Source organism: Galleria mellonella, unplaced genomic scaffold (genome assembly GCF_026898425.1).
Source record: "Galleria mellonella isolate WM207_F2 unplaced genomic scaffold, CSIRO_AGI_GalMel_v1 utg32, whole genome shotgun sequence".
NCBI classification, from domain to species: domain Eukaryota; kingdom Metazoa; phylum Arthropoda; class Insecta; order Lepidoptera; family Pyralidae; genus Galleria; species Galleria mellonella.
Window position 1 is genome coordinate 6,177,476 of NW_026442075.1, and position 21,643 is coordinate 6,199,118.

At 30.2% G+C, this 21,643-nt stretch overlaps 1 protein-coding gene across 2 annotated transcripts in view; it reads left to right on the forward strand.

The window, feature by feature from the left end:
• Window positions 1–21,643, forward strand: part of LOC113510753 (microtubule-associated protein futsch) — a 220,752-nt gene that overhangs the window by 118,701 nt on the left and 80,408 nt on the right. Inside the window, exon 3 of one of the 2 annotated variants that reach the window (XM_052896362.1) lies at window positions 7,252–7,306. The exons of the other annotated variant lie outside the window; for it this stretch is intronic. Within the exon in view, the coding sequence (XP_052752322.1) occupies window positions 7,252–7,306 (55 nt within the window). The remainder of the gene's footprint in view (window positions 1–7,251; window positions 7,307–21,643) is intronic. 2 annotated transcript variants of the gene reach the window in all.

Here is a 21,643-nt window from a genome sequence, read left to right on the forward strand (position 1 = left end):
TGTGGGGGGGGGGATTGTTCTACACTGCGTTTACTCATACGTGGTCACCACTCAAGAATCTTTCTTCTTCAGCTGTCGGTTTTTCGAGCTGTGTGACCAGTCCATTGCCACTTCAGCTTGCTTTTCTTTATAAAATATGGTCATTAATTACTAAATAAATAAGATTAAAAAATATATTACGGTTTGAGCCTCAAGATGTCCGACAGTGTTATGAAATTTAAAGATATAATTTTAGTAAAGAGTATGAGACACAGTACCGGAAGTATTTTACTAATAGTTCTACAATTAAATTTATATTGTAATTGTAATCTTCATGTTGTATTAATTATTAGCTGTATTTCGCGGCTTTGCTTGCGTGAATTAATACAAAACGTATTCAATGTGCTTAGTTAGCATATAACCTACCAGTGTACTGAATTTTATTTAATGTGAAAAAGACTCCATTTTCAACGCTTAGCCTCTCACTTGGGCTATTGTGCGTATGTGAATTTTATTTTATTTAAATCAGTTTGGTAATTTTTGCCCAAAAAAGTAATAAATCTCCATCTATTTTTTTTATAAACTTTTGCATTTACAATATTAATAATATGTAGCGGTCAACACTGTACTTGTATTTTAAAAACATGAAATGGCAGTTTTTCATCTCTCTCTCTCTCGCAGATTATTCAGATAGTAGTTGCAATACAATCCCCATTTTATTAATTTCTAATTGCAATAAGAATTAATTTCCTCAAAGTGACAATACTGTTGACAATTCAGACGGGGCAGGAAAATTACGAGTACGACGGTCGATAGCGGCGCGGTGAGACCGCATCCGGCTTCCGTTTTCCGCACGATTCGTTTGTACACCATTGTTTGTTTAATTTGTAATCAAACTCATAGTATTTATCACCGTACATAATTTCAATATGCTTAAAATCGCGGTACATTAATTTGTATTTAGAATTTATAATTGTTATTATACTTCAGTGACAGTACACAGTACAAAAAAAAATGCAGGAAAAAAAAACGAATAAATATTATTTTTTTAATAGGGGAATCGCAAGAAACTATTATGAAATTATAACATTGATGTTGAATACTTTTTTAGAGCTCCTCAATAAAATACATACTTTTTTCTTAAATTTGATTTGAATTCTTAAAATTGACCTTTATCTTTAATTACTAAAAAGAAATATTTTATATTTATTTTTAGTATACCATCTAATTGTAATAAAAATATTTAATGTTATTCTAGAAGTACAAAATTCCATTTCTGAAAAACAAGGATTTAGAAGGAGTCTTATTCATATTTTAATGTCACTTCAACATCTTCAACTAACAAATATCTAATCTAATCAACTCCTCAGCAAATCGTAAAGACTAAAACGAAATAAAACGAGCAAAATTGTTTGTACAATAACATTACTTATTCATTTGATTACGACTACCCACCTGGAAATTCATATCTTTCTGCCAAGTTCATTATTTGGGCGGATCGTTTATGAATCCGTTTCGCGCAATCTCCCTCACTGAATAAGATATTTTCAGTGGTCATTGTTAAAAAAAATGTCCGGTCAGCGACGATAAATATAGAATAAATTTCACTGGAGATAATATAATCCGGATTTAGAAAAAATAGCTTTCGCGGCCGATGGCAGCGATAAGGGTATAGCCGCAGAGATAGCGATTTTATTTTGAATTCGTTTCTTGCCTGCTACTTCATGCGCATGGATTCACAAATGGATTATTTCTAGATGACGTATTGATATTAATGTTTCATCAGATTTATCATTACATCAGATTTTAAGTTAGACTTTCAAGACAAGGACACAACTTTAAAAACCGCATACAATTTGGTTGCCACTCATAAACCTTTCTCTCTATCGGTTATTGGCTCTTAGAGCTATGTGACGAGCCCATTGCCACTTGAATTTGCTTATCAGTGACTTTGGTCCTTTTGCAGATATCCTTATTTCGGATTCTGTCACGCAAAGAAACTCCGAGCATAGCCCTCTCTTAAATATAATATTGAATTAGTATTGGTATTAAATACTTATTATAGATGTTACGTGTGTTGTTTTGAACGCTTGTAAAGGAGCGTAACCTATGTACTGCTTATAAAAATGCGCATATCATAGGCCTTAGAAAGGACACGGGGTAAATCTCGCTTTTTGTTGTGATACCAACATCCCTTTGTGATAGTCATAATAAAGAAGTTGGGTAAATGCGGTTGGATTACTTCCCTTTCGTATTAACTTGGGTTTTGTAAGGCGAGTATTTAAAACTATTATCACGTTTATGTTTGGATTATGGGTTATTTATTTTATAGAATAGAAAATGTTGATACGTTTTATTCATAGGTATATTATAAAATTTGTATTTCTTTAATCACCGATAAAAAAGATAATGACGAAATAAAAATAAAACGCATTCTCTCTGAAGAAAGAAAATATGGCAAAGAAAATTTCGAAAGCAAAATAAATTTTTGACAGTTCGTGACCGCCATATTTATTTTTTATTGTTGACATGTAGCCTACAAAATGTCTACAATTAGAATAAATCATTAATCCAATGACACTGCATTTACAAAAAAATCCATTATGCTGTTTAGACTACCCATAGGGCCAAAGATCTGGTAATATATGGACTTCTAAAAACTATTACTTACCAATCTACCTCTTTGAGAAAAAAAGTATTTTTAAATAAAGTTTTATAGAGTCTAAGTTTCGCAATAATTATGCGGAAACCTTTCAATTTGCAAAGTTGACAGTATTACTAAAATGTTCTTTCTTGTTCCATTGCTTAAAAAAATTAAAAAGGATTCTATGTATTTTATATTAAATCGACCAATTAAACTTGCAAACAAAATGGGATAAATGCTGGTACCAATTTTGTTTGTGATACTTTCACATTCGTTATGGTCCGTTTAGCTGTATTTATATAAAAGTTTGATAAAAACAATTAGGGTCGCATTTTTAAAGCACGTACACTAATTAAGGACAGATGACGCGGAACGTTAACGTAGCGTGCCGGGGGCAAGAGCTAGTTATTTTTTATTCGACTTCAAGTAATACAAATTGTTCATTATTTCTGTATAATATTTATATTACTTGTTTATATATAAAAAAATAACCACCGATACAAAAAGAAGGTGTTATAAGTTTGACGCGTCTGTGTGTTTGTCTGTGGCGTAGTAACCCTTAAACGAATGTACCGATTATGATGCGGTATTTTAGTTAGTTACAATATTATTAAGATCTGTTTAGGCATTTAAAGCTCGGAGGTTGCTTAAAATTTTTAATTTTATATCATTATTTTTTTATGAATACAATAGCAAATAAGCTGACTGCCCACCTGATGGAAAGTGGCAACTGTCGCCTATTGTTATTAACAGTAGCAAGGATATCACAAAATATACTTTAACGTCCATTATACACTTCATGTTTTGCTATTCTTAAGGACTAAGCGTAATAAATAAAATCGTTACTATAAAAACAACACAAAATAGAATCTTCATAAAAACTATGTAATTTCGCGTAGAGTCAAGTAATTTTGTTTATAAAATTATACTACATAAAATAGTACTGATAGTTAGCTTAGATAAATTAAATATATTTTCTAATAAAACAATCTATGAACAGGTTTATGCTTCGAGAGGATGAGTTATTTTCATCACAATACGTGATAATAAATCAAAACCCCAAATCCAAACATCTCGCAACCAGCAAATAGTTATGATCGTACAAAGACCCTACGATGACTGTCAGAAACGTTTAGTTGCCCACATTGTAACATAATTTGGTATCCAATAAATATTTTAGGAAGTTATCGAGAACAAATTACTCTCATATAGTAGATCCTGTTTTTGCGTGTGCTTGCCTCAGTTGTAGGAATTTGTGGATATGTATAATTCAAGATATATAACTAATATATAACTAATACAACACTGCATAATGGTTATAGGTGCATAATGTACACAACCGTACAAACACTCACACACATACACACACGCACGCACGCACGCATTCATGCATGCACGCACGCACGCACATTCACACTCATACATAAACAGGTACGTATATTATATTAGTGTTTTTCTTTTGTCTTATACGTAATAACGACTTACTATTGGGATTACTTGAACTATGGATCGCTATAAAATCGCTGTTAAAAATTGGTGAGATATAGGTATTATTATCATTACGTTTACATTATAAGTAGGTAGAATATTTTATTATATACTTACAAATACGATTTTATTTTAGAATACGTCCGTGATAAGTGTTGATCTTAACTTTGTTGTATAATTGCGAAAATCCATAATATTCAAACAGGATATCCGCCTTTATCCATATTATTGCTAGTCATGCGATTCATACCGGATTGACCACGTCCGACCAAAATAATTAACTGCTCAAACTCCCATATCACGTAATTAAATATCCTACTTAAATATAGGATGACAAGTGCGCGGCCAACTGGAAAGATAAAGACGTTGTGTCGCCTTGTGGAAACAATACAGTATAATATCTGAAGCTTCTGTGTACCTATCTTATATGACATGTTGTAGCTTCATACTTTGATGTTAAGAGTAATATATGGTAGATCAATTACTGGTAATTGATTGTTAATACTTTTATTAATTTCATCATAATTGATATTTTAATCACATTTATAACAGCTATATGTATAACTTAAGCACCTAATGGATAATTTGTTCTGAGTACGATTGTAATTAATTATATTTTAGTAGTGTAATTAAAATAATAAAATTAAACATAGCCTTTAAAACGTACTGGTGTTGGACAAAGCGTAGCCTTTTCCAAGAGAAGTTTTGTAGCTACTACTGTATTGTAGGTAATTGTTGATACATATTGTGTAATACATATATTGTCCTATGTTACCGATTGCTAATAGTCCTTAAGCTGGGATATGTTGTGATATGAGTTACCAAACAACGAACATTTGAGGCATTATTACAATCAGAATATAGATCCCAAATTGGCTCTATCAAGAGTCAAAAGCCGAAGCTCGGACCGTACTAACGTAAATGCACGGCGATACTTATATTATATTGTCTGGGACAAAACAAGAATATGATATAGATATATTAAATATACGTACATGTTATATGTTTACCACACATAGTTTGATGTTAATCTATACTATACCATGATAAAGAGGAAAGATTTGGTTGTTTATAAAGGATAAACTTAAAAACTACTCAACCTATTTTAAAAAGTCTTTCACCTATAGAAAACTATATTATTAACGAGTAATATACGCTATATATTATTTTTTATTTATCCATACGAAGCTGAACTGGATCGCTAGTTTTGAACAAGACTGGAGATACTTTTTTAAATACATATTACATTTATATATATTTTTCTCTAAATTCAAAAATCCAATTTAGAATTTTAACATGAAGAATCCAAGATCAATAAATTGTTAAAAACGAATCAGGTCTAAAACGTGGAAGACGCTGAAAGAAAGCCGCAGCGGTTTCGTAGACACTATTCTCGTGGGAATTTACAAAACAACGTTTCTAATTTTAGGTTCGCAATTCAGTGGTTTGCTTTTGTTCAGTAAAAATCACAATCTGACTTTATATTGCAAACTTCCTTCTAACAACTACGCGTTGATATGTCTTTCAATCAGTTTACATTTTTATGTAGATTCCATTACAGATGTGGATGTTTTGTAAGGAATGTTTCAATACTAATACTTCTCGTGAGGGTGACGTCCTCTGGTATCATTTTTAGTCTTTTGTTATACACAAAGGCCTACTGATATGTAATGTTTGACTACTAAGAATTCAATAAATAGTTACAGGTATTTTGTCTTTCATTCTATTATACCTTTATTCTCAATCTGAATTATATCTATATATACAAATTTATTGTTACAAAGTAGCTATTTTGGAAATCTTTAAGAATTATTCTCTTTTCTTCGTTAATTTATTCAATAATTCCAGGTAAGTAGATTCTTATTTATCTTGTAGGCACTCCACTTTAGGAGTGCGTATTTTCCAATGACACTTGAGTGACTTCTGACTTTGCAAAACCCACTTGTTTTATAGACATCATGAAATTGAATTGAAATGTAAAATTGTCTCCGTTTTTTGTGTATGTGTTTTGAAAGAGTTTATTAATTAAGATTCTGTAGTAATATTATTTATTTTTGCAGTGTTATAGGTGTTTAGATATAAAACTGTTAATTTATTTATAAAAATATGCTCCGTAGTCAGTATCTGGCAATTTATGCATAGATTGGTTTGGAATTATAATTTTGTCATTATTATTTGTACTAATACAAAATTCACAGATATATATATGTATATATATATATATATATATATATATATATATATATATATATATATATATATATATATATATATATATATATATATATATATATATATATATATATATATATATATATATATATATATATATAGATTAACTGTCTCCTCTTGCATATGTAATTACAAAAATAAAAATTCACATTAATTTACATTATGATTATCATTAACTGGCTTTTTGATAATGGAACATTTTTTTTTAATTGGTGGGTGGAGCAATTGATAACCTTTAATGGTTCGAAGTCGAAAATGGAGGGATCTATTAGTCCATACTTACTACTAAATTACTACTCTATCATTATTTCTTTTATTTACTTTTGAAAGTTGTGCTCTATGAATTAGTAAGCTTATTTTCATTTCTATTATTATCTATACGCTCATACTTTATTATATGTTTAATATGTTGGTACTGTTTAAACATGGAAAAATATCTTTTATTTTGTTAGACAAAATTTTGTTTACACTGGAGATTCTAACTTTCAAAGATATGATTATAAAGATAGACAACGTTAATTCTTTGAACAAAAAAAGTCCAATAATATAAAAGTTAAAAATAGTAATAAAGACGGATAACAGAACATTTTTTTTCACTATAGTTAAATCAGAATAATTTATAGTACATATAACTCATACGCACAATGGCCCAAATGAAAGACAGCGTGGGAAATAGAGTCCAATTTACATTACATTAGTTCATATTGAATCACGAAAAAGAGTATCATTAAAGATGAAATAGTGTTGCAATCTAGTCACTGTCTACAATAATTAACTGTCGCTTTAATGAGGTTTCTTTCAAATATATTATCACCTTAACTTTATCAACATGTCTCCCCCGTTTTCTTTTCAATAAACTTTCACTAAAAGCTTTTCAGAATATTCATGAAGCTGTCTGTTCTTTTCAGGTGGGTGTATTCAATTGGCACTCAGCGGCGAGCAATTACTATTTTTCCTCGAAAGGTAAAAAAACTTAGTTGGAGCAAAATTCCTTTTTGCAGTAACCGCATTAAACTTATTGTGACCGTGTCTGTCGGTATTTTAATCTGATTTGTAGTGGTTTCAATTTTACAGTTTAGTTTTTATTTTACTTAATTTGATAAATTAGTCTTTTATTTAAATTCATGCGAAGGAATTAACGTATCCCGATTACAGGTAAATAGTAACTAGTATGTAGTTAAATATGTAGTTAAGTTTTATTGTCCCGAATTTAAATATGCGTGGACAATGCATAAGTTTAAAACTGACAATTGCAAACCGCTAATTGTTCATTTCGTATTAGTTATTACTGACTTCGCTCGCATAAAGTTATGTCTATTTTATTTTGGAATAATATTAATAGATCGAGATAACATACCAATTAATAAGTCAAAACAATATTTATTATAAACAGATATAAGAAATGTAATGTTCCATCGATGACGAAAATAGAAAAAAGTAATAGACAATATACACACCAAATATATATTAAATATTAAAAAATGTAAAATCATAATATAAAAACTTTTTTTCTAATGTGATCAAATAATAAATAAATAAACGAAATATAAAACTTTCATATTTTGATGGATATTATCAGACATTGAATCGATACCTGCTAACCTTAGTATTTGTAACTACGAGATAAAATATATATGACATGGTTTAGAATACTAGTTAAAACTCTTGAAGGTGTCGATGTGAATTGTCCAGTCATAAACTACAATTTTATCTACCGCTGTAACCGAAAGTTCAGCATCGTAAATTATTACTATGCTCTCCAAGTAGATTGCATGGCGTTTGTGATTCATTTCGCTCACTGAACATTTGTTATTTAAATATTAATCTTAGTATTTCCTATGTATATGTTTATCAGTTTATTCTGAATTCAAAATTTGAAATTATAAATTACAATTGTACAATTTAATTTCAACTACATTGTTAAAGATGACTGGAGGAGAATTTTTTTTCAACCAACTTTTAAAAGAAGGAGATTCAGTTCTACTTTCTTTTATATACTCCTCATACCTTCGTCATATATAAACCGATTTGGAAAATTTCCCATTTTATTTGAAAGAATACACTCGTAAAACATAGAATGGTCCAATGGAAATTTTATCAAAGTCGGTGTAGTAGTTTAGTTGTTTAATTGAAAGGAATAGGTTTTGCTACAATTGTAATCTAATTTTTTTAATGTAATGTAGTCTTTTAATTGTCAAGGAATGACTAGCAGCGTTCCTTTTAAAACATGGACATCTAAAAAGGCTATCTGTAGTTACCAACCAGCCTACCAAGCATGGCAAAACTGGCACGGCTGATATGGTGAGGAATACTTGTTAATCCTATAGGTATTCCCTACAGTATGGCTACTTCCTGCCTCTCTTTCGAGCTAGCTCACGCTTCAAACAGGTACACATACTTATGTACATACAAATGTGTATATATGTAATATTACAACAAGAACAAACAGCATGCCAATACAAACATTAGGCGTTCAAAATTATATTTAGCTGTCATGATGTCATTATTCTAAAGTAAACTAAGTAAGTACTGTCGAGTGATTATTGCCAGACTGCGAGACGTCAAGCATCTGTGTATCATTCAGTATGTTTTAGCTCATTATTCATGCTAAGTTTAATATTGGCTTTAACTCGTGGCTTTGTCTGCAAGACCAGGTTATGTTCACTGACCGAAATAACTAGACAAACAATATCAATTTATTCTCAATTTAACCACAGACTTTAACAATAAACAAAAGAGTATATATGCGTGTATGTATCAAATACATGGAAGTGTGTGTATTGTTTTTTTATTGATTAAATATATTTTTATTGCATAATTAAAATTCATTCATCAGCATTCTGCACTCCTTATATATATAAACTATAAGTGTGCCAAATTTCATACTCCTCCGTCAGCGCAATTTTCGTAAAAAAGGGTACAAAGTTCTTGCTTAACGTATTAATATATAGATTAGTAAGGATATGCATTGACTGTCATCTTGATTTATAGTGCTGATGTTGCTATCCTAAGTTTTTTAAAAGATTCGCATATATAACTCTACTACTATTTATGAACGCGAAAGTTCGAGGGATGTGTGGATGGATAAAAGTTTATTACTCTTTTGCCCAGAAACTACTGAATAGATTTGAATTAAATTTGGTACATGGATAGATAATATCCTTACTTAGAACATAGGATACTTTATATACTGACTCATACGGGTGTTGCCGCGGAATACAGCTTGTATTAGATAGTTGGATAACATAAACAAAACAAATAGGCATGTTTATTAATAAAGTATAGACTCCATGAAACCATATCCTAAATAATACATGTATCAGGTTTGTCACTTAGGAGAAGGTAATAAATGTTAATTACCATGTAAGAGGATCTTATTAGATCTGTCACCAGATGTCCAGCCTTCATTAAACTTTGACCTTATTATCTCCCAAAGTTAGGGTATACCTTGTAAACGTATACCTTCATTACCTGTAAGATGAGTAGGGTACGGAGATGTATCGCTTTTAGCCTGTCCTTGTGATTATTTCAAGAAATTTGAGAATCCCCATCAATTGATGTCAAGAAAGCTCATTTTGAATAACACTGTGTCACTCTTAATGATGAATAATTAACCTAATCATAATTAGAAATTTAAATTGAATCAGACTATGCAGATTATTAAGTTTCACTTTCTAAAATACATTATATTGATTATAATAATACATAATTGCATAATATAATTTTATAGAAGTAGGAATTGTGAAACTTCTTATTTTTAATGCTAAATTATTTCTTGCAATTCTGCATTAATTCCGTTGATATTATTTTTATGTACAGAGCATACTCAGGTATCGATTGTTATCCTAATATATTTTTTTAAATGATTTGAAAAAAGTTTTTAAATAAATAGAATATTAATCTGTGTTCTGTTTTAATTCGTTGTGATATCTACATAATCATACCTATATTTTAATTATTGATAATGAACTAATATTACAAATTTGAAAGTGAATTTGTATAATCGTTATATAGTGGTATTTTATGGGCTCGACTTATCAGTATGAAACTTAATGTTCATGTAGTATTTGGGATGGAGAAGCATGCTATTTTTTATTCTAATTACGAGATGAGGAAGCGACTAAAAATTTAGAATCAAAGTTATCTGTTAATGTCTTTGCTTTCAAATATAATTTTGGAGTAGATAATAGAACCTTAAAATCAATTCGACCAGTTCTTAAGACGTGAAGAAGTCACGTATTGTCCCGTGGCGCAGAAATGACGCCCAGGGGACCTTGTCTAAGATTAACGTGCCTCGTCTGTCCTCGGGCTTAAATCACATTATGACCCTCCTACTCTTTGTTTAATACCACATAAAGATGTCCGTTTCTTTTAGACGAGACGAGATTTTAGTTACTATGTCTCGTTCATTCGTTCGTTTGTTCGTTGTTTATTCAGATTTTTGTTTATAAATCTTAGTATCAATATTATTTTAATGTTGCTTAGATATAGAGATGTTTGTAAAATGCATGTATAATGAAATAGTGTAAAATGAAGTCTCTAGAAATATCTAGAACGAGGAACCATCTAGTTTAGCTTTTTTCAGTTAAATAACATTTCATTAAATAACATCGAACTCAGTGATAGAATCCTAGAAAATAATAATTTGATATAAAATTCCTTAACACGGTTCTACCACCTTAATTATTATAAGAATTACCTCTACGGTAATCAAGGATATAGACCATTTGTGTGCCAAATTTTATTAAAATTGTTCAGCTGTTTGATCGTGATTGACAAACATTTTGAAATCTTTACAATTAAAATTCATTTATGTTGTGGTTTAACTTTATTTAGATTTTTTTTTCTTTTGTGACATTGTTTAAATGAAGAAGTGAAATATAATATATGTTAATAATAATTTGATTACAAAATATTATTTCAAAATGTTTAGAAACCACATACCGTTACCTAACTTATCTGCGATAATAAAACAAATAAGTCAAACTAATATAACATAGAAATATTTGGCTTGTTTTTCTCGCCCTTGATTGCAAAACTTTCTACGCTTTGTCATAGTAACAAAAAGCGTTGTGAATTTTTTTTATAAGACCTCGTTCAAACGAGCGTAACGACATATTTATGGGGGACAAGAGGTCAGTATAGGATGGGCGTGGACATGGCGTTATTTTGGTAAAATGTTCCTGTTTTACTATTATTTGAGTGGTTCGGGACAGTATATTATGTTGTATGGCTATAAATAAAATTTAGTGGACATGTGCCAAAGCATTCTAAAATTCCGCGGCGGTCAGTGGGAAAAGTGTGTTGTTGCACTCTGCGTTTAATTATTACTTTGCGGCATTGTTCATTTTTAATTGGATTTTATTTCTATGTTTTAAACTGGTGTCAAGTTTGAAAACGAAATTAAATTTTTGAGGACACATTTATTTCTAGCTACCTACACTCGTGACGTAGTTCGTATGTTTGGAGTCCAGGATGATTGTAAAAAAGTGCTTGTTTGTTTAAGTCTCGGCACTGTACTGTTTAACCAATCGTCATGAAATTTAGTAAACATGCAGTATTTGATATGGAGAAGGGTATAGGTTTATTTATCATGGTCACGTAGAGAAAGTCGTGAACATAGCTAGTATACATATATTTTATTTTTAATTAATTGACTGCTCAGTATAGTTATTATATATATATTTAACTTTAAATACTATGTATAATAACAGCAAATATGTGAAACTGCGTTACCTTCTTTTTAATTCGTTTGTTCTTATGAAATTTTGTGTATATGTAGTATATATTTGCGTTAGAGCAGAATATAGCTTACTTTTTGTCCCGGTTAATGAACATAACCTAGTCACGAAAACGAAGTCGCGAGGAAAAACTAGTAACTTTTATATTTTTATAACTACAATAAAGAAATCGAATAAATCGATATACGGAACACGTACGCGTATGTTTGTTGAGAGGGCATATTAATGTTTCGGCACATGTGTTGCACAAATAGTTACCTACACAGTTGGTAGTTACGCTACTATTTGGTGGAGGGTGTAAGTTTTTGTCAAAAACTTTGATTTCCTTAAAAACGAAAAAAAAATTTTTTGAATGTCAAAAAAAAATATAGTTGAAGTGAAAAACAAATGAAATTAATTTTGAATGGATTCGTATTAACTTAATTACACAATACTTACCATAAGGATCAGGTATCAGGCTACTAAATGCTAGGATAATATACCCATCAGAGATATTTCTTCGAGATTTTAAATTTTTTTTTCTACTCGAAAACCAAAAATAGGATAATTTTTTGCTTAATAGTGAGACATCGGTGATCGGTGACATCTGGATTTTACTCTGTTTGTTGTATATTTTGAATTCCAACATTATTAAATAAAATGTATTTTTATCTTCAGTTTTATATTTATCAAAATGTGTAGGACCCAGCGGTCAGTGTATATATATATTTAACTTTAAATACTATGTATAATAACACCAAATATGTGAAACTGCTTACTTACCTTCTTTTTAATTCATTTGTTCTTATGAAATTTTGTGTATATGTTTTTTTCATGCAATAAGTGAAAATTAGTGGTTCGCTTACTAAGCAAACGATTTATTGAGATATTGCCTTTTTATATTACCATAGTACACATATTACATTTTTAAATATTATGTTATGTATAAAAAAATTGTGTATGTTGTTCTTACGTTAATACTATTTTTATGTTACTATTTTCACAATTTTTATGTATCTCTTGATGCAAATAAAGTGTTAATCTGTCTATATATTTGTATGACGATATTAAGTTTAAACAAACGACTTACTGAGATATTGCCTTTTTTTTATAAACGCGATTCCTGTTGTCTTGCCGTCACTTACTATTAGATGATGCAAGACCTACAGATAACTCATTATTAATCATTAAACAACTATTGCTGAAGTAGAAATAAAATCATCCTCAATTTTATATTGTTATTAAAGAAGTACGTTTGTATGCTATATCACAATGTTATCTCAAGTCACCAAGTTGCCACGCTCAGAAAATATCTACACAAATCGCCTCTTAATTGTGAATTCATTACGAAAACAAAACCTGATTTTCGTTTATTAATATAATTTTCAACGTTTTTTATTTTTCTTTACAACACAGGAGGCAAACGAGCATGTGGCTCACCTGATAGTAAGTGATACATACTTACAAGTAATATCAATTAGAACAACTCAAGTTGCGTTAAAATCTTAAACTACACTTAAGATCACTCATACATTTGACAATAATACAAAAACTTGGTACAGATCAATAAAATATCAAATATATGATACAAAGGTACCAAATATTGACATAGAGACATTTTTATCAGACTGCCGGAGGGATTTCTCATGTTTGTATCAAAATGCAAGTATGTTAATAGGTATTATGTATTTTTTTCTATCCTTGTATACATATATGAATTATGAACCTATTTTATAAATAAACTTTTATAGGCCAGAAACATACAAGAAACTTGTTGTTACAAGTATTTATGGGCGACGATAACTGCTTCCCATCAGGCGGGCCATTCTGGTGGGGGAGGTCCATCTCATTTTATGTAAATGAGGTCTCCGGTTCGATTTCCGGATGGGCCAATTTAGGAAAAGAACTATTTTAAATTAGCTCGGATCTGAGTGCTTTAGGTTTTTTAATGGATGACAATGGAAAGGTAACCCCGTTATACGCTACTAGTGAGAGAGTATAGGTGAGATTAAACGACAGATCAACTAGCCCACATGATGAATACACCAGGAATTTAGCACGATGATTTCCAAGAGGAACCACGTTGAGGTCGAACAGTTGTGACATGGCTATATTGCTAGAAATGGGACTACAGAGGAATAAGTAGTCCGCATGTTACTAACAATCCCATTTTAAGTTGTATTCTGACCTAGAAATGGGACTCATTACTAACAATCCCTTCCCCTCCGAGTGTTCTAGGTTGTCTTCCCAGACGTTTGTTGTTTGGTATTTTGGTAACACAGTGCATCCTAGCATGAGAACCAGATAAATGGTGTGATTGTGTGGTATTTATTGTTATTTATTCAAAACGAGTTACAATGTTTTATTATAAACGGAGCAAACCACAAGGCTTAAAGCTTAGCCATACCGCTATCATCTTTATTTTTGTTACATATTATTAGTCAATATTCATGTTGCTATGATTGAAATAGCTTTTTGAGGGAACTAAATCTACTTATACGAGTAAGTAACTGATGTGGGTTATATCTTAGAGAGTAGCATGTAAATATATATAGACGTATCATTTTTGCACGCAACCCGAGGTGAATAAACTCCGTAGGCTCTAAATCAGCGGTGACGTCACACCGCTAGAGGGCGAGGTAGTTGTAACCGTAGCACGTAGCGCCAGTATTTGTAGTTCGTGCTACGAACGGTAATCAATTTGGTAAAGCAATGCAGACAAACACGGCGTTACTTATGAGGCACATTATTTGATCAGTTTATGTGTGACTGTAAAACTAATAAACACCTCTAATGTTGATGTAGTTGCTGTATCTGCTTTTACCGCGTAAATTGGGTGAATTTACGCGGCAAAAACCACGGTATCATATGGTCCCAGCATAGAATGGACCGCCCTTCCTTTTGCGTGGGTGTCGTGAGAGGTTTTTTTTATACAACTTAGAATGGCAAACAAGCTGACGGCTCACCTGATGGAAAGTGGTAACCGTTGCCTATAGACATGAGCAGTACCATGGACACAACAGAAGATACTGTTTCGCCCATGATGCCCCCCCCATGCGTTGCCATTCCTAAGGACTCAGATGTTATTCCTCTGTACCCAGTAAATTCACGCCATATCCCATCCTTCAAACCGAAACACAGTCATGCAAACACAACTGATTCACGGTTGAAACACGAATGGGACAGAGGTACCCAAGCAATCGACTTTTGTACAAAGTCTCCCTCTGGTACTAAGGGAACTTAATGGTCAAAGGATGGACAGCAGTGTCTCTCTTAAAACATCACTATAGGCTAATTGCAGTTGCCAACATTTGGGTGCCTCATTAGGGTGAGGCCTATGTTCAACATTGGATAATTAACGGCTGATATGATATGGTAGGGTATATCACGTAGTAAATTTTATTTAAATTCAATCAGTCGTTCAAGTGTAAGAGAAACAAACATTCATACATCAAAATTTTCATATTTATATGTTTAGATACTTATTATTAGCTGTTAATTGCAGTTTTCGATGCATACATTAGCGTAAAAGTTATTCTATGTGTTCCATCTAAATTGGTTCAGCCGTTCGGGCATAATTGTGTCACAAATATCCAAGCATCTTTACAGTCTTTTACGCGTATAATATTAGTAACATCGTAACGTAACAAAAACAAGCCTTATGAGAATATTTTAGGGTAAATGTCACTAAAAACGTTCACTCCAATAAATTCACAAAAAAAAAATATAATTCAATTTGTATACCCCAACGAAACAATACTCGTATGATGTATTTCAGCTAAGCGGAAACAAAATAATACAAAACAATAACCTCTCAGTTTTGAAGTTCTTAAACTTTATGCTTTGTCGACATCGAAAACCCTTTACAGCAGTCTTGAGGACGAAGGGACGGAGGTCGAACAAGGGTGGGGGAACTTGGATTGTTACTTATTTAGGGTGTAGCTTAGAAACGGATAAGTCTCTTAGAATGAGAAAGTTGTAATAGTGTTCCGGAGGTATGAACACGTGAAACAATTATATAACAATTGCAAACACGTTCAGTTCACAGTTCTGACGTTTGGAATGGGTAATATACATAGTAACTTAGGAATTGATGTTACATATATTTGTATTGAGTGCTATTATTCAATTTTACAATGACTTGAACTAAAAACAATGATTTATTATGACATTACCATATGTGATTTGTTTTAAAATGACTTACAGCAAAATGATTTTAACAATATAATTGATATAGGGTATCTAATTATTAGTTACAATTAATTTATTATTTATTTGTAAATACATTATTTTTATTTCTAAATAAATAAATTTAATACTTCTATGGAATCGCCGGTACGTTGTATTGCTTACTGTGCAAAAATACTTAATCGGATTATTATGAACATAAAAAAATAACCATATGAGTTTATCCGTTTCCAACGAACAGCATTCATATTTTATGTATTTATAGGTAGTTCCCAAAAAAATATAAATGTTAACGTTTAATTAATTTCACGTACTAATAAATTTATTATAAGTAATAAACTTGTTTAATAACAGTAGTAGCACTTGAATGTCTTAATTAATCGGGAACTTGTACCACAATTATTAACCTATACTTACAGGTTGTTACCTACTCCACAATAAATTAATTAAAACGATAGAACTAGAAATTAATTTTAGTCTATTTTCTGGTTAACCTATTTAATTATTGTTATAACTATTGATTTTTAAACTAATTATGATAGATAAGTAGAGTTTTTATATGTAATTTCTGCAATAGATTTGTGTAAAATGATCTTTTTTGATGATTTTTACCTTTAAGAATATTATTCATTTATGTATTTTCAAGTGATTATATCTTTGCCAATTTTGCACTATTTTTTTTTTTCATAATTATTTTTCTAACCAGTAGTATTTATTTCCATGTTGATCTAATACTAATATCATTAACAAATTCCATATTATTTAAAAAAAAAATAAATTTTGTATATCTTTGTGTTACATTCAATTAACATAATAATGTTATTAAAATAATCTTATTATAATAGTAGAGTAATAAGAGAAAAACTAAATATACTCAAAAATTTTGAGTGTTGACTAATAGGCTGACTTTTGATGTCTATTTGATAAAATTTCGATATAATTCTATTTTGAATATGTTATATCATAAAGTAGGTTACAGATTCGAACTTATTACCTTCTGAGTGCTAAAGTCGAGGGAGTACTAACTATAGTTTAGTTGAGATATACTCAAAAGCATTCTTCTATTGACAACAGAATATTACAGAGAGCATCGTGGCTTAATGTAAGAATGGATTAGTAATCTACAAGAGTGGAATATTATTCTATATTTAGAATAAAGTCCACCTCAACATCTATTATTAACTTTACATTGGTATCTCCATTATCCTTGTATTACCTGATACACATACACACATACGCACAAAACGTGACATCAGACGTCGACACCTACACCAGCACCTCATCGCTACGCTCTCAAAGTATCAGGTGTACAACATGAATACCTAATCTTAATGGAGTGCAGTATGAGGGTCGGCATAAATCATCGACTGAATGTTTTACCAACTTCCTGTGGGAAGGAACAGATTGTTCTTTATTGAACAATTTCTTAGTAGAATCTTTTATCGGTACGAGCTTTTCAGGATTTAAATGTCATTCAATCTTATTGAATTTTTAATGGTGTACAACAGTTTTCACAAATTGGACAATGAAATAAAATATGAGTTGAAAATTGTGAAAACAAATTTTTTTAATGTTACAAATTTTTGTTTTTTTTTAACATTTTTTCTTATTCTGTTATAATACCTACTTTTTATGTTCTATTTATTTATCTCTTCATATAAGTTTGATCTTGATTATAGCCATATATAATTTGATTATATAAAAATAAATTTAAACAAATTTGAAAGTTCAAATTTACATTTATGGGACAGTAATTGTTTGTTAAATGTAAAAGTTATTTATTATTTGTAACATTAGCTATAATTGTATTATATTGACAATAACTCAAATATTTCGAGCGAAAATGACATTTTAAATAATTCTTGAGACTGTAGTTATAAAAAATTACGTTTGAAAACTTTGGTTACACATGATTCGTCTTCTAGTATAATATTTTTATTCGATAGAGAAGAAAGAAAATCTGTCGATACGTTCATGTTGCCAACAGCTTGTAGAAATTATGTTCACACTCGCCGTGAATCAATAAAATGCAAATGTATGCTACGTACATAAAAATAACCATAGGTAGATATGTACTCACGAGTACAAGTGCACCTGGTTTTTCGAATTTCGAATAAAGACTCCATTGAATTCTTTTTTCTGAGTTTGTATTTGTTATGTACAAATTGGATGTGATTGATTATATTAATACTAAAAATATATTTTTTTTGTTCTTGCAAATCCAATTTTCAATTATAATTATTTACGCGATATTATACTAATAATTTTCTTTTTATTTTTAGAATACTGTCAATGTAGTATATTGTTTACAGATTAAATATTATGATAATTTATGCTGATTTTGAAATTATAGAGGAAATATAGCTGTTTCTGAGATGAAAACTAATAATTTATAACAAATATTAGATAAATTAATACGGTGAATATAAGAACAATGTTATTTAAATTTCTTATCGAAATTATGAGTTTTTAAAGAAACATATTTAATTGGCATTTAAATTATATTTACTAAAACAAATTACAATGTAAATACATAAAAATAGTGAAACACATTCTTATTTCAATTCTATATAGAATATATTCGTAAATAGAATAAAATTTAGATTATATTTTGACACACAAAATTTTATATAAAAGTAAATTATTATGAGGTCAAATAGCATAAATCACAAGTGAAAACTTTCCAGTGACTGATTTATTACTGATCTGATATAATTTCTTTTCAGGCAATTTTCATCCTGAAACTTAAACGGTTCAACGTCCGAAGAAACAATTTTCGAAAAAAATTCTGCATAGATAACACCAATTTCACTCAATGTTTTAAACTGGGAGAGCTGAAATTGAAATAGAACCTTATATTTCGGAAACAAATCTCATTTTCTTTTAAAAACGTCCCTACACTCTGTAGCTAGATTCCCATTTGACTATAACGAATTCCTGTCTAATCTCGGTGTATTAGAGTTGATAATCGTTTATTTCGGGTTAAGTGGGGGCTTGTAGGCGCCAGCGTTCGTCACGTTTAAATATGATTTATGCAAGTAATTTAGTTAAGTACATAGAGACATTACGAGCTCTCTGCTGGGCGGATAGATTAAAATGTTCTTCGGGATTCAGCTCTCCTTTGTAGTGGGTGTCGTCTCATACGCCGCTATAAATTATGTATTTTCGTATAACACAATGGGATTTGGTGTCGCGATGGAATAATTTGAGTGTAAATGACATTATTGTTAATTATCATTCTGAATTGTTATAATTATTTGATCTCTAAAACATAGGGTTGAATTATAATATTTTCTTGACGCGCATGGAATTATAATACTCGTAATAAAGTTTTTGTGAAGATGTAATTTTGCTGTGGATAATAATAATAATACTTTTGGTGACTAAGGAAATGATAGTTTGAAGTAGAGTAGAATAATTTTCATGAATTTTTTTTTTAAGTACGTAATTCGCAGTTATCTTACTAATATAATAAAATTACAATTTGATGATGTCTGTACATTGGAAATATATAAGAAAAAAATACAGGAGGGCTCTTAAATAAGAGAAATAGAAGCCAAAATAATAATTTTTAGATTTCTTTTCTGTTTGTTCCGACATCACACAAAAATTACACGAAATTGGATACGGTTTTCTCAGTTATATTCCTGAAGGTCTAACTTGAAAATTGGGGTATGTTTTATCTTGATACGCCATCTAGAAGTACGTACATATATGTGTTCCATCTTTGCTCTTATCATCATTTGATGTCGGGTGAGGTAAGGTCAAGCGGAAATACATTTTGTAATAAAAAAAAGCACAGCTGCTTCGTAGCAGATATATCCATGTAGATGGAACAGAGGTATCCATGTAGATGATTATATACACAACTATGTCTACACTCTTGTAAATTATAAATAATGAGTTTTTGTCACAGTCTTTTGTAAGCATTATTGCTCAGCTAGAAATATTCATTGCAGTTGACAAATGAGTAAACTTTCTATTAATATTATTGTTATTTTGTAGTGAAGCCTACATTTAATTATCAAAATTCTAAGTATATAAAGTAGGGTAAATTTATACTACAATTACAATACACATTTTTTCATAGAGTTCAAGGCAACATGAATGAGTCCAATTAAAAAGCTGACAGCGGAAAATGTTTTAACAGGTATTATTATTGTAATATTGTTAAATGTTTCACGTAAATTATTTTAGGAACAGTTGTAGGTATAACTTATGGACGTGAAAAGGTTAAAATCTTAAAATTTCTGTGTTTATGGCTACCACATTTTATTATTCTGAGATATAACGCCTCTTATGTAGTTTTGGAAAATATTACAAACATAACTATATTATAAATATAACTATAAATATAAAAGCAATCTGATAAAATAAATAAATAAAAATATTATTTAAATAAACTTAATGATAAGCATTTTTGAATAGTCATACTTTTATGAATTTACCGTCCAGTTTGGAATATAATTTCAGCTGAGAAGCACGGGCAAGAAACTCAGCTGTTGCTTTTTTCAAATAAAAATTGAGTTTTCAACAAAAATGTGAATGGATAAAATGACTATCACAAATTTCATATTAATAAGAAAAAAAAAACTACAATCACAGTATTCTTGAATAGACCAGTACTTACTAAAATCATCCGTTCACGAGTATGATGGATCAACTAGCTGTCGCTATGTTCTACCATATTATAAAGAGCTCAACGACCCGGCCCACAACATTCACACCTATTATAGTAGACTTGTTTTAAGAAATGTGATTACATCAAAAGTATCGATACTAAATTTAATGTAAAAATCAGTATACCCATTCGTTACAAAATTAAAATGTTATTAATGTAATTGATCTATTCGTTATCATACCTAAATTTTAAAATGTACCGTACATGATGTACCTCCCTATTTCAGAAATTAATTATTTATAGTCTTTAATAAAGTTACATAAAACACCTAGGCATATTATATAAGCTTCGTGACAGCAATAAAATTATTATGCAACAACAATAAAACGTACGTGATATAATCTCTGTAACCTTGCAACTTGAGGTATAAGGTAGTGACTCATCGCACACGCCTGGAAAACTCTTCAAGCGGTCACGTGACAATGGCGCCGTGACGTCAATGAGCACCAGCCTTTAAACTTGTGTCGGATCGGAATTTTACTCTGCGACAATTTGTTTAATTATATATGTATATCACAAACAAAGTTATTAACGCGCTTAACTGATACACTATCTATGTTTTGTTTATCTTTCTTATCTATAATGTGTATAGATAAACCTCTATAATTATTTAATGGATGAAAATGAAATAGTAATACGTATGTACTGGTTGGGCACCAGCGAGGGATGATAGGTGGTGATAAAATGGCTGGTCAATTAGCCCATTATGAT